Source organism: Esox lucius, chromosome 24 (genome assembly GCF_011004845.1).
Source record: "Esox lucius isolate fEsoLuc1 chromosome 24, fEsoLuc1.pri, whole genome shotgun sequence".
Classification (NCBI taxonomy): Eukaryota; Metazoa; Chordata; class Actinopteri; order Esociformes; family Esocidae; genus Esox; species Esox lucius.
In genome coordinates, this window is record NC_047592.1 from 10132624 (window position 1) to 10149829 (window position 17206).

Genomic DNA, 17206 nt, shown 5'->3' on the forward strand with positions numbered 1-17206 from the left:
AAGTGTTAATCGAGAGAATCATCTGATCCTTTCTCTGTTAGCAAATGCTGTCAGTCCTTCCTGTGACACACACTCCGATGGCTGTGTGTGTGTGATTACCGTTCCCTTAAGACAAGCTGATCCTCACTGAGTGAAACTGTATGACGTGGCCCCTGCTCTGCTGGCATAAAGGAGACAGGCCAGCCTTTCTGAACAGACACAAGGCTGTCTGCTGTACATGACCACACACATGTGTCTGTGTGTGAGGGAGAAGTAGAGAAGAGCCGCCTCCCGGGTCTTTTGTGTGACAGGGATGAGGTCACGTAAACCACAGGGGAGAGCGCGCTCGGGACGGAGTGTGGGGTGTTCCCGCTCCCCATGAACAATGAACCGCTAGATAAGCATGTTGGTTAGGCAGTTTGCCTCCCCTGGTCTCCATGGAATGATGACAATGAGTGCTGGGGAGTGACTACAGTGCTGTTCCCACTGAACGTAAACTTGGCAGTTGACACAACTTCTTCTGTTAAGTTGTGTGTGTGTGTGTGTTGACTGTTCCTCGAAAAGTCCTCCTCTGCCTGAGGGCTGCTTGGACTGGTGCTGCAGGCTTTGTCAGGTTTTCAAGTTGAGACCAGCACCGCAGCCAAGAAACATGACCCTAAAGCAATACACAGGCTGGCCTCCTTTTCCCTGTGAATAGAGGCCCAATGGATGGAACAATATCTCTGGGGGGTGAGGAACCGGTCAGCTAACCCCACCTCCCGCAGCCAAACCTGAGGGGAAACCTACAGCAGGACTGTGTCCAGGAGGGTGCAACGTTTTAAAACAACGTTTAAAACTTATCAGACAGGTTTAGGTAGTACCTTCGGACAAAATTCAAGAGGGTACATCATAGACAAACGAAAACATGTTTTTGTTATTCGTTTAATCCCTTCTGGTGTTGGTGTGGTTGGTTTGTCAGTCGCACAGCCAGCCGGGTGAACACAGCGCTCCCATAGGGCATACCAAACAAAGAGGCGGTGCCACCTGAGCACCTCCAACCCTGCCGCACAAGAACAGGTTTTTGTTTTGGGGGGGGGGGGGATTCTGTTCACAACCTTCAGTGACTCCAGTTACAACATTAGGATAGACTGCAGAACAATGGCTTGGCCTTTGACATTATTAACCTGTGTCCCTGGTAATTCACTTCCTGCGAATGGGTTTAATGGGCTCACCTGCTCACACCGAGGTCCTGCTGTTGTAGAGATCCTGTTTGGTTTCAGCTTTTATTTAATTATTATATATTTTTTGCTGACTCATCTGGGTCAGATTATGAAAAGGTTTGTTCTGACCATGTGTTCTGATTGGCTGGTGTCTCTTCATTGGTTTCCAGTAGTCAATGCAGGCTGTAGGGCCGTCCTCTCAGTACAAGATGGCCCTACATGATTGGTATCATTGCACACTTCTGTAAACAATGTCCTCAAAGGCTTTTATTTTAATCGCTTTTCCCTCAACTCCCAAAGTACCTGCGGGCACCATTTATTGGGCAGATAACTTTTATTTGCTTTTCCAACCTTTTAAAGTGGACTTTAAAATGGCCTGTCCCAGCGTATATTTACCTTCTGCCTATGCCTGAGTTGAACTGTGTGTAGTCCACTGTTTCAATGGGCTGTCCTTTGATGACCTGCGGCAGATGGATTTCCCCTGCCAGATAGAATAACACAGGACACATGGGGGGGGGGGGGGGGGGGCTGACTGACATTGTTTGGCCGGGGTTGCCATGGCGACGCCAGTGTTTGTCAACCTTGGGTCTTGTGTGCACCAGCACCAGTTGTTCAAAAATAATACAGCTTTTGATCATTGCAACAGCTGCATATCTTGATGTCATTATGAATAACTACCAGCCAGTTTGCATGTGACGTTTGCGCTGTTATTCCAATTTGCAGGGGGGCGAAGAGCTGGACGCGCTTGATTGGTTTGGGTGTGTGTGTAGCCGCCACGTCAGGCGATCCCAGCGTGTTGTTGAGAGAGCGAGAGTCGTTTTAGGTAAATGCTGCGGCCCCATTACACATCCAGCCTATATCTGAAAAAGTCAGTGTTAATGGACTTGATATAACTACAAGGTGACTTCTATGTTGATGGATCCGGGCCTCGGCCTGCCACATGAGTTTGGCTTGTGTACACAGGCCCTTTTCAAGCAGTCACATCTGACACGAGCTGTCTCCACTCTTCCTCTCTCAATCTCTTTTCCCTTAAACTATTTTCCCTCTCTGTCTCTTTCTCTCCCTTTTCCCGCTGTGTCTCCTTGTCGGGTTTCCCTGTCTCATTTTCTGTCTCTCTCTCTGTCTCCCTCCCTCCTCCATCCCTGTCTCATTTTCTGTCTCTGTCTCTTTCTCTCTCCCCCTCCATCCCTGTCTCATTTTCTGTCTCTCTCTCTGTCTCTCTCCCCCTCAATCCCTGTCTCATTTTCTGTCTCTCTCTCTGTCTCTCTGTCTTTCTCCCCCTCCATCCCTGTCTCATTTTCTGTCTGTCTCTCTGTCTCTCTGTCTCTCTCTCCCTCCCCCCTCCATCCCTGTCTCTCTCTCCCTCCCCCCTCCATCCCTGTCTGTCTCTCCCTCCCTCCTCCATCCCTGTCTCATTTTCTCTCTGTCTCTCTGTCTCTCCCTCCCTTCTCCCTCCCTGTCTCATTTTCTCTCTGTCTCTCCCTCCCTCCTCCATCCCTGTCTCATTTTCTCTCTGTCTCTCTGTCTCTCCCTCCCTTCTCCCTCCCTGTCTCATTTTCTCTCTGTCTCTCTGTCTCTCCCTCCCTTCTCCCTCCCTGTCTCATTTTCTCTCTGTCTCTCTGTCTCTCCCTCCCTGTCTCATTTTCTCTCTGTCTCTCTCTCTCTCTCTCTGTCTCTCCCTCCCTTCTCCCTCCCTGTCTCGCGTGCTGCTTTCGGGGATAGAGTGGCCTCAGCCCGTCTTCCATTCCTCTGACAACCGTATGCGGAGGCTCCGCTCAGGTGTTTCTTTTACACATGCCACTTTAGGTCACCTTGCTGCAGGATTTTGCAATTGGGTTGGTGTCGAGTGCTGTTGTCAGGGAAACGCCGGTTGACCCAATCACCGGCTTGCGCTGTCTGCCGAACGGTATATCGTGATGATCTTCTGTTCAAAGTAAGCTACGAGTGAGCTTGTGCAGCCACTGAAATGTTGTGACCTTCCGCATGTTTTACTACACATTCAACCCGATAAAGGTCAGAAGATGCGGGCTTACAGCCCTCATAGTAATAATTTATTTCCTTTGTGCTGAATGTGCTTTCCCCCCCCACCCTTAATCTCATCCACGCTTGTTTTCTTTTCAGCAAAATCTGGTGCTGTAGCTTTCCTGTATTAGGTTGTAAAGTTTTTTTTTTTTTTTGGGTAGTGGGCCAGTCCCGCAATTTAACTGTAGCTAATAAACAGCATTAGAAATCTAGGATGAAGGGGAGTCAAAGGGCAATAGTCTGGATTTTAATCTAGCGGATTAGAACCACTAGACCACCCTAGGACACCAGCTGCTATCCTGTGATTGGCTGAGTGCGACGTGATCACTTTCTCATTTGCTTTGTGAAACGCCTCTCAAGCCAAACGGCTTTAACAGTTCCAGACTGACAGGTCGGCACTAATCAGTTTGGTTATCACAAGGCTTCCTTACGGCTCTGAGGTTTAGGTATTTCAGATGGGCTTAGCCTTGCTGCAGACCTCGTCTGTCAGGCTACCTACTGGGACCTCACTTCTCAGTCTTGATTTCAGCGGGCCAATATTTCTAGGGCTAGAACTTAGCAAGATCTGTCTTTGTGCCCTTATGCATCGCCCCTCTGGATAAGTGTCTTAGTAATATCTAAGTGTAGTTAGGAGAGGGGCCTCCGGTGTGTGGCAGTAACGAGAGTCCTGAGGGATGATATCTGCAGCTGGAGCCCTCACTCTATGGATTGTTTGTTTGTAAAAAATGTACTGTTTACGTTTGTCATGTGAAACCTTATGGTCAACTGTGTGTGTGTGTGTGTGTTTGTGTAAAAGAGCATTTGTCTGTGCCCATGCTGCTGGCGTCTGTCAGTGCCACTACAGTGAGTCATGTCCCCCAGCTGGCGCTATGTTAAGACCTGAGAGATGATGGGAGATACCTGTTTTTTCACCTTCCGGCTCCAGTCTGACTGGAGAATGAGCACTGTGTTGGTGTGGTCAGTTTGTTGAATTGAACATCGTTTTTTTTTTCCAAAGTGACAATGCGATGTGGTCCAATATTTGTCATCGCAGTCACATTCTGTTGATCTGTTACTTCATGAATAGGGGTGTTTTGGGTTTTGAAAAATGTATTGTGTTCTTTTTCATTCTGTTTTGGTATGTTTTCCTGTTGGTCATGTGTGTTCCTTTCTCTTCTGTTTTGTGTTTTCATTTATTTATGTTTTTAAGAGTTCTTGCATTGTTCTGTCTGATACTTAAACAAAATAGGCAATACTGAAATTGTTTGGCTTGGGTTTTAGCCTGGGTGTCTATAAAAGGATCTTGTAAAAAAAAACATTTAAGTGATGATTTGTAATGACAATGTCCTCTGTACTTAAAAGATGCTAGTGAACTTCTCTATTTCTAGGAATTAACACTGTCTGCTCTGCTGTTGCTGATACCTCTGAACTACTATCCAGACTGACTAACAGTACTGCGTATTTTTTTAGTGCTGATCATCTGTGGGAATCAAACCGACAACGCTGGTGTTGCAAGCGCCACACTCTACCAACTAGGTAGCACTCAATAAACCAGGAGTTTTGCACCCCAAGCTAGCCTAAGGCTTGAATGTAGACGTTAGTGGGTCTGCGTGGTGCTATGACAGAATGCCTCTGTCAGCTTCACAGCCTGGGAGGCTAAGCACTGCATTAACATTTTATTTTTCTATTTTCATGTAGAAGGAAATAAGCCAGGCTCTGACCAGTTATTGTCTGTAAGCACTGATAGTCATTCACAAGTACAGAGAGTTTCTGTTTGGGTCAGTACCCTTCACAGGTCCCATCCCCTGGTTTGGAACACACCTTTTTTTAAGCAACTGTTATTAGAATAACATTATACCAAATAGAATGCTGAACGTGTGTACATTTTAAGATAAGATAACATTACCCTCTCAGTAGCGTGACAAAGCCTCATGGTGTAGAATAAGTGTTGCCACTGGTTTTGTCCCCCACCCCCACCCCTGACCGAAGGAAATGGCTCAGGGATGCATCTCAACTCCTCTGAGCCTTAAGCCTTGTACCATCGAAACTCTCTCTACTGGGCTAACCACATATGAAGCCAATGAGCGAGCATGTACCTCTATCTCATGTTAGAGCACTGGAACTCTCCAGTGGAACTTCAGCATTTTAATTCTTCTCTGCTCCAAACCAAACCACTCGGCCTGTTTGTTTTTGTATTGCCTTCCTTGCCTTTGAAACCCCAGTTCATTCTTCTTCAGTCTTTCAAATAACATGAAACTATGTAATTTCTTTCCCTCTTGCCCTAGACTGTTATGATGGTGAAATCCAACAGGGGTGGATTCATTTGTTTTTACCATAAAGTAATGGAAATTTTCCGATAGTGGTTAAACAAACCGAAATATGAGGAAAATAACCTATAATATGGATAATGAAGGACTTTGGCACAACAGTTGATATCTAACAAATTAATGGTTTATGAGAGTATTTTACAAGTCTTTTCGAACTGTTTTGGGATGTCTTCCCCCTTTCTGGACTTAATAAGTAAATCACATGTCCAAATTTTTACATTTGTTCCAGATTGTAAAGGCTTCTTTTTTGGCCTCCATTTGTGCTTCACACTCCGTATTCCTCGTGATGCTTTTTGAATGTTTATTTTTCCGACAGGGAGGAACGTTGGTGTTCTACGCTCCTTCTGGAGTTCATGTCCTTGGTTATTGCTGTGGTTTCCTTTTCATCAAATGACACGTGATACAATGGATCACATAAAGCCAGCGTAGAGCGGTGAGGTCGAGGGTCAAAGTGTCCTAATATATGACGTTTGTTATGAAGTCGGTTAAATGGGGTCCAGAGCTGTGTGCTTGGTCCTCGTTCAAAAGGGCCTTGTCTCCCCCCTCCCTGTGACCGCAGACTCAAGACGGGAATATTTCACATCCTGCGTGGATCTCCGCATCTCTTTGAAGGAAGTGGGGATGTTTGCTTTCTTAGCTTTTCTTTCTTCTCAGACGGCTGTTTGCTTCTTAACGCACATGTCCTCCTCTTAAAGCCCCCGTCCTCTTACGACCGGTGTTTTTCTCTGTTTGAAGCCCTTTTTGCGACGCCGAGAACCCATCCAAGGGATCACGGTCTTCTCTCACAAGTCCTTCACTGAGATGTGCACATGCCTTGGACATGCTGCAGCGTTATTTAACAGACCCAACATTCTATCGGGGCTTTGAGGTGTAGCAGTTTGCCTTCATGTCTACCGCGAACACCGATGGTGGTAGTCAATGCCTTCCCATGTCGTCACAACCACTTGCTTTAAGGTTAACTGAAGTATAATGGTGACTCTAATCGCAGACTCCCACCTCAAGCCAGCGGCCGTCCTTATTCGCCGGATGGAGTCGTTTTATTATCCAATGTGAAAAGAATGCCAAGACTCCCATTCAAGTTGTCCAGAGAGTGTTTTAAGACTTGTGTCAAGTTGATTTATGCTCACGGCAGGGTTCCACTCGGCTTTGCCACTCTCTCTTGCGTCTCCTTAGCCAACCACGCTCCTAACTCTCTCTCTTGCGTCTCCTTAGCCAACCACGCTCCTAACTCTCTCTCTGCGTCTCCTTAGCCAACCACGCTCCTAACTCTCTCTCTGCGTCTCCTTAACCAACCACGCTCCTAACTCTCTCTCTTGCGTCTCCTTAACCAACCACGCTCCTAACTCTCTCTTGCGTCTCCTTAACCAACCACGCTCCTAACTCTCTCTCTGTGTCCCTTGGCCTGGGATGGGACGTGATATACGACAACAGGATTGTTTGTGAACACATCCAGTCGTTTCACTTTTTTTCCTTAGGTTCACGAGGGTCTTAAGGGGTGTGGTGTCTTTTAGATACTGTTCTTAGGATTTCCATATATGCAGTTAGAATGTATTGTTCCATCCCTTGGGGAAGGTCTGATCTGAGGAGCTGTGCCCCCCCCCATAGGACTGGATGACCAAAATTCTCACCCACCTGATAACAATCCTGTGCAATTCCCCACTCGCTGATGTTGTCCCAACTCCTCCCTCCCCAGGCACGCCCAGCCATGATCGAGGACAAGGGTCACCGTGTGACGGACTACTTTGTGGTGGCCGGGCTGACGGACAAGTCCACACCCCTGGAGCAGGACCTGTCGGAGACCAAGTCCAGCGGCCCCAAGGCGCCCATCACCGACCTGGCCGTGATCAACAAGTCAGCCGGCGAGACGGTGCCGGAGGGGTTCACCTGCATCGAGAACACCTACAGCGGCCTGCAGGCCAACCTCAACCACGGCAGCCTGAAGAGCCCCGAGCTGTTTCTCTGCTACAAGAGGGGCCGGGACAAGCCCCCGCTCATCGACATAGGGTGTGTGAGTTCTGGCCGTGAAGCCTGTTACCCAATTGTACACGTAGGTTCAGCCCCTTGGACAGGGAAGCCGTGACTTGTAATCCCTCGGTGATCCCACTGAGACCGTCTTGCCAGGGTAGTCACCTCTAATAGCTGCTAAGTATATCTGGCTTTTCTTAGAAAGTGACCCCGGTGGTCAGGGGAAAATGGTAGCGGACTCCATTGCTTGTCGTCCATAATTTAGCTATTGTTGATTAACCCCTTTGAAATGGAGTGCCTGCTATTATTCCAATTGGTTGTTATATTACATTTTGGGGCTATTTGCAAGATGGGTTGAATGTATCCCGATTTGTGAAGTAAATTCCATTTAAGGCACTTTAATCCCTTTTTATCTATTAGGGATATATGATGACTCAGTATGATTCTGCATTTTGGAGGCGACACCTCCCATTATCCTAGAAGTAATGGCTATTTCGGGGTTTAGCATTGATCTGAGGGGACTGGTTCTGAGTGGATTGTCGATGCTCGGTGCCGTTTTAATATATTCTTTTTAAACATGGGCCAGCAACGTTTCTGTGATCTTCTTAGCCAAAACAACCGAATAGAGTTTCCGGTTACTGTGTCGACGGATGTTTTGAAATCCTCTGTCCTGTTTTTGAATGCTCATGAGGCTCTGTAGCCTTCACTGACTGTAAATAGCGAGTGTTGATCAGAAGAGATTACATAATCATAGTCTCTGGCTGGACCGGGAAAGAGCATGTATGCTTCTTGGAGTTAAGAGGCAACTTTTATTTTGATTCTAGTTCCAACATGGCATAATTATAGCATCCCTGTTGCTGAGCTTATTGCAGGTAGAACTGAAATAAGGGACTTAAGGAAGGAAGCTATATCCCCTAAGCCTTTGGTTTTGTTTTTTGTTTTTTTTGTTTTTTTATGCAATCAAATGTTACTATCCAAAGAGATTCAACCCAGACCCTTTTTCCAAATGTATATATTTAAACCCCAGTGAGCTTATTTACAGTTTAAGTGATTTCAACCACCTTTGCCCACTGGGTCCATGTAGCTGACACCTACAAGATCAAAATACCCAACAGTCATTGAGAGAAACCATAGTCTCAGTTTAAGAAGGGACTGGTATGGGGTTTATACAACACTGGTGTGTGAGTCCTGACGACCAATGGCCTTTCTGCTTGTTGTCAACCGATTCAGGATTGTTTTGGGCTCCTTGCCTCTAACATCCATCTCAGGCTTCTGCTGATGGAATCTCCACCTACAATTCCTCTCTGTCAGCAAGTTTTACCATTAGAAAGGGTGACAACATTTCCAAATGGCAGCTATAAATTATAAATGTTCCTTCTGCTATCATCAGGCGTTTCAAAAACCTTGTTTCTCCGGAATAATATCCATGGCTTAATCAACATATATGCTTCATGCTGTGTATTTATAGTCACTCATGTGAGGTATTGTCCTGACATGAATCAAATCCAATATCAGTCTGTTAAATCTTTATTTTGATTCCCATGGCCTGATTCACAATAAAGACCTATGCTGTCTTTGCAAAATACATACACATTGCACAATGGCTCAATGTAGGCATGCCAAATGTTTTTGATGAGCAAGGTTAAATTCATTATTGATAAGTTCTAGAATAGAGCACAAAAATTCAATATGCTTCCTGGCACCATGTTCCCCATGTCATTTATATTAATATTACCAATTCAGACTAGCAAGGCTTATACTCAAATAAACCTGTCATTTATTTCTCACTAGCCAAACCCTTTATCAACAGTCTTTACAAGGCTACTTGGCGATTGTACTCGGGTAAACAAAAAAAAACAGTCCAAAATATGACATTAACCAAAAACTCCAGGTACCAAAACTCCATTATTCTTGTACAATGCGCAATGAGTTGTATGAATCAGGGCTTGATAGAAGCTCTTTGTACTAAATAATCAGTGTTTCTGCTAGAACCATGTTTTTCATCTCATCTTCATCCGCTTATCTGGTATCGGGTCGCGGGGGCAGCAGCTCCAGCAGGGGACCCCAAATTTCCCGAGCCAAATTTGCCAGCTCTGACTGGGGTATCCCGAGGCATTCCCAGGCCAGTGTCGAAATATAATCTATCCACCTAGTCCTGGGCCTACCCCGAGGTCTCCTCCCAGCTGGACATGCCTGGAACCCCTCTCTAGGGAGACGTCCTGGGGGCATCCTTACCAGATGCCCGAACCACCTCAACTGGCTCCTTTCGACGCAAAGGACCCGTGCCTCTACTCCAAGTTCCTCACGGATGGCTGAGCTTCTCACCCTATCCCTAAGGGAGAAGCCAGCCACCCTTGTGACAAAACCCATTTCATGACCCAGCCTTCATGACCATAGGTGAGGGTAGGAAGGAAAATTGACCAGTATATCGAGAGCTTTGCCTTCCGGCTCAGCTCTCTTTTCGTCACAACTGTGCGGTAAAGCGAATGCAATACCGCCCCCGCTGCTGCGATTTTCTGGCCAATCTCCTGCTCCATTGTCCCCTCACTCGCGAACAAGACCCCGAGATACTTTACTCCTTTAATTGGGGTAAGGCCTCATTCCCTACCCGGAGGAGGCACTCCATCGGTTTCCTGCTGAGAAACATGGCCTCAGATTAAGAGGTGCCAATCCGCATCCCGACCGTTTTGCACTCGGCTGCGAACCGCTCCAGTGAGTGCTGAAGGTCACAGACCCTATGATGCCATCAGGACCACATCATCCACAAAAAGCCATGTTTTTGACGGTTCATAAATATTTCTACCCACGCCGCCTGACATGAGCACTTTGGAACCCCCTTCCCAAGGACACCTCAAATATTTCCACCCCTCCCATCTGATTGCAAGAGAACTGATAGAAGAAAAATGACCAATCCACACACAAGAGTTTGAAAATGGCAAACGTGTGTTAGACACTAGCACTGCTTTAACGCCAGATGAAAACAGAACTCTGACTGTCAGTGTTCCAACTCTGGTTTTGTGTTAATTAAGGGGCTGGGCCTTCCCCCTGCTGCCTGTTTGCATTCTTCCGCTCCCATTCAGAATGAATAGTCCAGCAGCCGCCAGTATGTCACAAAGTAAAGCCTCCTCGGCCCTGTGACCTTCCCGGCGGTGACATTGTTTGGCATGAGGAGGGCTTGGCGTATTTCTCTGGCCAATGCTTTGCTCCTCCGAAGAGGTACATTCTGCATCAAAATAGCGAAAACAATACAATCCTAGCAGGGGGCGTAAGGTCAGAGGTAGCAAGCATTTTACTGTAGATGATGTTTTCCGACACAGCCAAGCACTGTGGCCCTGTAAGCCCCACAGTCATTTCTGTCAACCTGGGTGTAGCGGAGTGGAGGTTACGACTGCATTCCTGAATACGTGTAGATTCCTGTGTGCCTGAATGCAGTGAGACGGTTTTAAGAACCCTGGAATGATTACATCTGCAGACAAGCAACAGTAGTAAATCTACTGAATACATTGCCTGGCCTTTGGTCCACTGCCTCTTGAAATGCTACCAGCGTCCTGCTAGATGTGTCAGTTTCTCGGTTCTCCACCTTCTGGGAGGTTGAGATGAATCATCCAAAGATCTGTGACTCAGATTGCCCAATATGTGCACGAACCAGGAAAAGCTCTGCTCACCGGATGAAGTGACTCATTAAAGAGGAAGCCTTGATGGAAAACCAGCCTTGTCCTCAGAAAACAGGGACGTCAAGTCACAGACTGACCCTCACTTTGGAAATGAACAAAGTACCGAAGCACCAAAGTTCTCCACAAATGGAAAAAAGCGGTCACTTCATGGCTCCACAGGCTAGTCAATGGTATATTTCTTTAAAAGAAAGGCCCACTGGAAAGTGAGTGAAAACTAAACTAATTTTATTTTCAAGAGGTTCGGGTGAAGTGATACAGCATTCACCCAAGTGGTCCAAAACTCTAAATTTGTATTTTTCTTTGCTAGCTTATGCTATGCCACACTAATCTAATGTCGGTTTGGGCTGCTGGCTGTCAAGCTAAAATGTTGTTCAATATTAACACATCAAGTTTGTTTGGCTGAATTGTAACTATAAAAGAACTGGCACAAACCCAACCAGATTTGGCACCAAGCTATCTAGTCGCCAATGTTTCTTTTTACGTGAGCTTCAGAGAGCCCTGGATGGTTCGCTTCAGAGGCTATGAAAGGGTTTCTCATGGCGTCTCTCTCTCTCCCCCTCCCCCCTCCCCACTAGATAAAATGTAAGCCCATTGACTTGACACTGACTTGACTTTAACTATGACTATATCACACTTACAAGATGTTACACTGAGTAGGCTCATTGATATTCCTATTCTGGTGTTGTCAAATTAAACTTAAAACACAAATGCTAATCTTTTTCTTACTGCTTTCTTAATCCAAATTGACAGTATCTGTTGGGGTCTGATTCCATTTAAAATTCAATTAAAACCAGCGCATGTGTACTTCGGTAGTGGAAGATTCCCTTGCATGACAGGGCGATTCCTGTTTTAAGTGAGCCTTCTTATTACGTGGCAGGGAGTAATTCTGCCGACTGCATTTTGCACCACTCTGCTATCTTCCAATCTCAGTTGTCCCACTGTTGACGCCTCTGAAATGCTAGTCTCAAGTGTGAAGGCAGGCGTCTCACACTTTCACTGTCTTTCCCTCTAGTCTGCTGTTTCTGTGTGCCGAGCCTTTTCCCCTCTCCCTCTGTCCTCCTCTCCCTACCTCCCTCTGTCCTCCTCTCCCTACCTCCCTCTCGCCTTTTCTTTGTGTGTTGCTAAATGGTGCAGAAGCACTCTCATCTATTTTAAGTTGTCTGGTTCAGAATACTGCTTTGTGAAGCTCAGCAGTGGCTCCGTATGGTTGCTTGTGCAAATCCGGGTGTTGTCCACATGGATGGGTTAATTCCACCCTCCGGTCCACTGTCTGCCTGGAGCAACAATGGAGGGGCCGTATTTTTCTAGCCGGGTGCGCGTACCCATATGAAGCCAAACCCATGGTCGTCTCCGCTTGAGCCTACGTGCTACGATACAAGGTTGTGGTGATCAGGTGGTCTGTTGTTGCTACCTGACACAAGTGTTTAAATGGGTGTCAGAACAGCAGCCGTGTTGAATAGTTGTTACTTTCTGTGAGATCCCCCTCCAGTTTTGTCCTGTGGTTACGTATGGCACATACAAGAGAACTGTGGAGTAGTAGTGGTGGTAGTGGAGGTGGTAGTAGTTGTGGTAGTAGTAGCAACAGTAGTAATAGTTTAAAGAGTTAGAGTGAAAAAGTACCATTTGATTTACCATGTGATTGTCCAATCATACGATGTGTGATTGTATTCAGCTCCTATGACAAAGCCCCCTGAACACAGTTTTTATATCTATTTCTTATGCAAATTGGTGTTTTGTATTTACTGCTTACTGTCATTCTTAATGGGTTCTCATCCTTCCTAACTCAAAATACGTTTCCCCATTATGTTCCAATCTGGTTCATCAGTGGAATGATTCTGGCCTTGCTATCGTTTTGTGAATGTGTTGTTGTATGAATTCATGTTTGTGAACATGTGGATGGCATTGACATTTTGTGTGTGTATGTCCCTTTTTCTCTCAGCGTTCTGTATGAGGGCAAGGAGCGTCTCATCCAGGGATGCGAGGTCATTCAGGCCACGCCCTACGGTCGCTGTGCCAACGTCAACAACAGCTCGGCCACGTCGCAGCGCATCTTCATGACCTTCCGCCGCGCGCCGCCCGTCCAGCCCCAGAACTCCCTGGCCGTAACGGACATCTGCGTTATCGTCACCAGCAAGGGCGAGACGCCGCCGCACACCTTCTGCAAGGTGGACAAGAACCTGAACTGTGGAATGGTGGGTTTGGGGAGATTTGGCAATGTGGAAACTCTCACTCACCGAATTGCTCCAACACACAGACTTTTTTCGATCGGCTTACAACATTTCCACCCCTGAACGGTCTTCATTTGGTACATCCGAAAAGGTTTATGTGGCTGAAATTTAGCATGAATCGATACTCAGGTCATACCTCAATCACCCCTAACTAAGTACATTCTGTACATAGTTTAGAACATTTAGTGTTGAACCCAAAATCAAATGGTCTTGTCTGTCTTTGTTTAGTGGGGCTCCAGCGTTTTCCTGTGCTACAAGAAATCGGTCTCTGCATCCAACTCCATCAATTTCAATGCCGGTGAGTCTTGCTCTAACAGATCCTACCTCGATTTCAATCTCTCTGCATTTGTCTTTCCTGCTCTTGTAGATTGATAGTTACGTCCCACACCAGACCTTTTTTTTTTTCAGTCATGTTAATTGTACATTTCCTGTTAATACAACTAGTGTGAAGACAAAGTTTACTTCACAGTGAGTCAGAAGTTTACTTCAAAGCCTAACTTTACGTCACACTCATTTTATTGAATCCGGAATTCCTCATCCTCCTTCCGTCATTCCTCAGCCTTTTTTTGGGATGGATTTTGTCATGTCGCTATTAGGTTGTCACTTAAGTGGCCTCACACCAGGTTCCTGCGAGACCCCAATGTAACGGATGACATGTAGGCCTTTAAACCCTCCATGTGACCGGGTGGCTTAGGCCCAGTATAGGTGGTTTCAGACCATTTATCCACATTCTAGTGAATAGAGCCTACTTTGTCCCTTTCTCATAGGCACTTTGTTGGGTCAGAGCTGGGTGTTGGCTTAGACGGGGCCCCCGTTCACATGCGGACATGCGTTTATCTCCACTAGGCCTTCTTCCTGTGACGTGACGCTGTTCATTTGCCAGACCACTTCCTACCCAGCCTACTCTTTCAATTTCTTTATTTCTACAACATTCACTGACCTTCACAAAAAAAGCATTGGTCAGTTAAGTGTTCATTCCTTCTCTTTGAAATGAGTATTTTCTCAATTTCAGCCCACAGGCTGATGTCAGGAACGTATGAGAAGGAAAAGGGGTTGAAACTTATTCCACTGTCTTTCCTTCTTTCCTCCTCCCCACCTCTATTCACTTTGTTGTGTGTTGTGATTGGCTAGTGGGATCTTAAATGACCTTGATATATCTAGTCAGTGCTTCCACTGAAATTCCTGTTCCGTTAATGTGTATTCTGTCAAATTTGAGACCTGCTGCATAAAAGGACCGATTTGCTCTCACTCCCACAGGACTTATCTTTCGCTACCCAGAGGATGACTATGAGTCCTTCCCCCTGTCTGATTCCGTGCCCCTGTTCTGCCTCCCAATGGGGGCTAAGATCGAGTGCTGGGCCCCAAACACACGCCACCCTCTGCCCGTGTTCTCCACATTTGTGTTGACCAACTCCTCTGGAGAAAAGGTGGGTGGGTCAAAACCGTAGTAGCAGGGACTTTTATTGTCAGTTGATACTGTACAGCCATGTCCATAACCATTTGGGCGTTCTTGAGAAAGTGCTCCGTCACTTGTAAGGGTACAAATGCCAATGCAGTTTTTGGCTCCACACTGACTTACGGTCTGAGGACAACAAAATGGAGCTCTTTGGTCACACATACACCGGGGCTAAGTTTAGTGTTGAAAGACAGAAGCATATGCAGAAAGGTTCCTCATACCCACATTTAACCACAAAGAAATTGTAAACGAACTACAAAATGCACTTTTTCCAGTGGCCAAGAGGGCATTTTATTACACCAGATGTAGGATATCCAGGATCTGGAAGGATTCAGTTTGGAAGAATCTAAAAACACTCCCTGTGTGTCCGGTCCCATAAAACATTTTAGAAAAAGGCTCATTGTTGTTTTATTTGCTAGGAAAGGTTTGCAGGAGTATAAAAAAAACGGGGACTGCCAAAAAGTGTCCAAAAGAGTTTCCTGAAAGAGCCTTAAGTTGGATTCAAAGCGATGCTGAAGCAGTAGATCTGCACCGGAAGACGTGGTTTGACTGCTGGACCATCGTAGGCCATGGGTGCTAATTTCATCTCAGCATTGTTATTATTATACATTAATAAAAACAAATTGTATAATATAGTATTGTACACTTATGAGCCAAAACATTATGACCACCTGCCTAATATGGTGTTGGTCCTCCGTGTGCTGCCAAAACAGCGTCAACCCGTCGAGGCATGGATTCTACGAGACTTCTGAAGGTGTTTTGTGGTATCTGGCACCAAGACATTAACAGCAGATCCCTCATGTCCTGTGAGATGGAACCGCCATGGATCGGACTTGTTGGTGCAGCACATCCCACAGACGCTCAATCAGATTGAGACATGGGGAATTTGGAGCCCCGGGCAACACCATGAACTCTTCATCATATTCCTCAAACCATTCCCGGACAATGTGTACAGTGTGGCAGGGCGCATTATCCTGCTGAAGGAGGCCACTGTCATCAGGGAATACCATTGCCTCGAAGGGGTGTACCTGGTCTTCAACAATGTTGAGGTCGGTTGCACGTGTCAAATTGAAGTCCACATGAATGTCCGGAGCCAGTGTTCCCCAGCAGAACAGTGACAAGCCTTGCTGTTTCAGAGATGCTTTGACTCAGTTGTCTGGCCAAAACAATTTGGCCCTTGTCAAAGTCGCTCATTTCTCCTCCATCCAACACGTTGATTCCGCAGTTGAAACAGTAACGAAGCAGCCACCCCACCTCTGTTATGGTCAACAGGAACTGTAATCCATGGTTTGGTTTCCATAAAACCGCCATTACAAACTTTAGCTAACTTTTGACACTACTAGCGAAACAATCCATTGAGGTTTTTTAAGGGCCAAAGCACCTTCATGTAAAATTAAACGCAGTGGATTTCAGATGTAAAAAAAAAAAAGAAAATCAACATGCTCACACGCCCTTGTTACTTCCATTTTCCAGCAGTTTTCAGGAATCTGCAAGATTAACACTGTAATATGTCTTTGGCCTAATCTGCTCTGACCCATTCCAGGTGTACGGTGCGGCCATCCAGTTCTACGAGTCTTACCCTGTGGATCTTCTCACTGAGAAGCAGAAGGTGCAGCTGGGTTTGCTCACCACGGTGGAGAAGAAGGTGATCCCCAACCGGACAGTCAACACCAACAAGTGCATCTGCCTGCTTTCGCGCTGGCCCTTCTTCGAGTCCTTCAAGAAGTTCCTCATGTTCCTCTACAAGCTGTCCGTCTCTGGGCCTCACCCGCTGCCCATCGAAAAGTAAAGATGTTGTTCGTCAAAGGGGGGCGGGGGGATTGACCAGAGATGGGCTTGATGTCCCAGAAGCTACAATCTCATGGGTTTATTGATTTATGGTTGAGAAGAAACATTGAGGTTTTGGAAACTGTTAATTGTTAAGTTTCTTTGACAGGCACATCTCACACTTCATGCACAACGTGTCCTTCCCTTCGCCCCAGAGGCCCAGAATCTTGGTCCAGGTGAGAAGTCGTGGTGACTTTGTGTTTGTGATGGCAGTTTTTTTTTTTATTGGTGTGTGGTATAATGACGTTTTTGTCATCCCCTTTAGCTCTCTGCACATGACACCTTGATGTTCGCACAGCCTGTGTGTACTCCTCTACCTCTCAGGTAATACATTTTCTTTTCCACAGACCAATGGTGTGTAGTGTGTGTTTCTCACATCATCACCTCTGTTTAAGGCTTTTAGAAAAATTATATTTGCTGGATTTCCAATATCCTTTTGACAACAACTCCAGAGACTGTATAATCTGGGCCTGTAGTCGTCACGGTAGAGAATCAACCGCAGTTTTTCCAGAGGAAATACCAGGGTTAGAGAAAGAATTGACTCAGTGAT

The 17206-nt window shown here is 46.1% G+C and overlaps 1 protein-coding gene across 3 annotated transcripts in view; it reads left to right on the top strand.

Moving 5' to 3' along the window:
- dennd4c (DENN/MADD domain containing 4C) overlaps positions 1-17206 on the top strand; it is a 37430-nt gene that overhangs the window by 5297 nt on the left and 14927 nt on the right. For 2 of the 3 annotated variants that reach the window (XM_029118008.2, XM_029118009.2), the window contains exons 2-8: positions 7200-7510; positions 13085-13337; positions 13602-13671; positions 14631-14800; positions 16373-16614; positions 16766-16832; positions 16922-16980. In XM_029118008.2, the coding sequence (XP_028973841.2) occupies positions 7212-7510; positions 13085-13337; positions 13602-13671; positions 14631-14800; positions 16373-16614; positions 16766-16832; positions 16922-16980 (1160 nt within the window). In that variant the 5' untranslated portion in view covers positions 7200-7211. Of the gene's footprint in view, positions 1-7199; positions 7511-13084; positions 13338-13601; positions 13672-14219; positions 14333-14630; positions 14801-16372; positions 16615-16765; positions 16833-16921; positions 16981-17206 lie in introns of those variants that run through there. The other variant, XM_029118010.2, reaches the window with a different exon arrangement.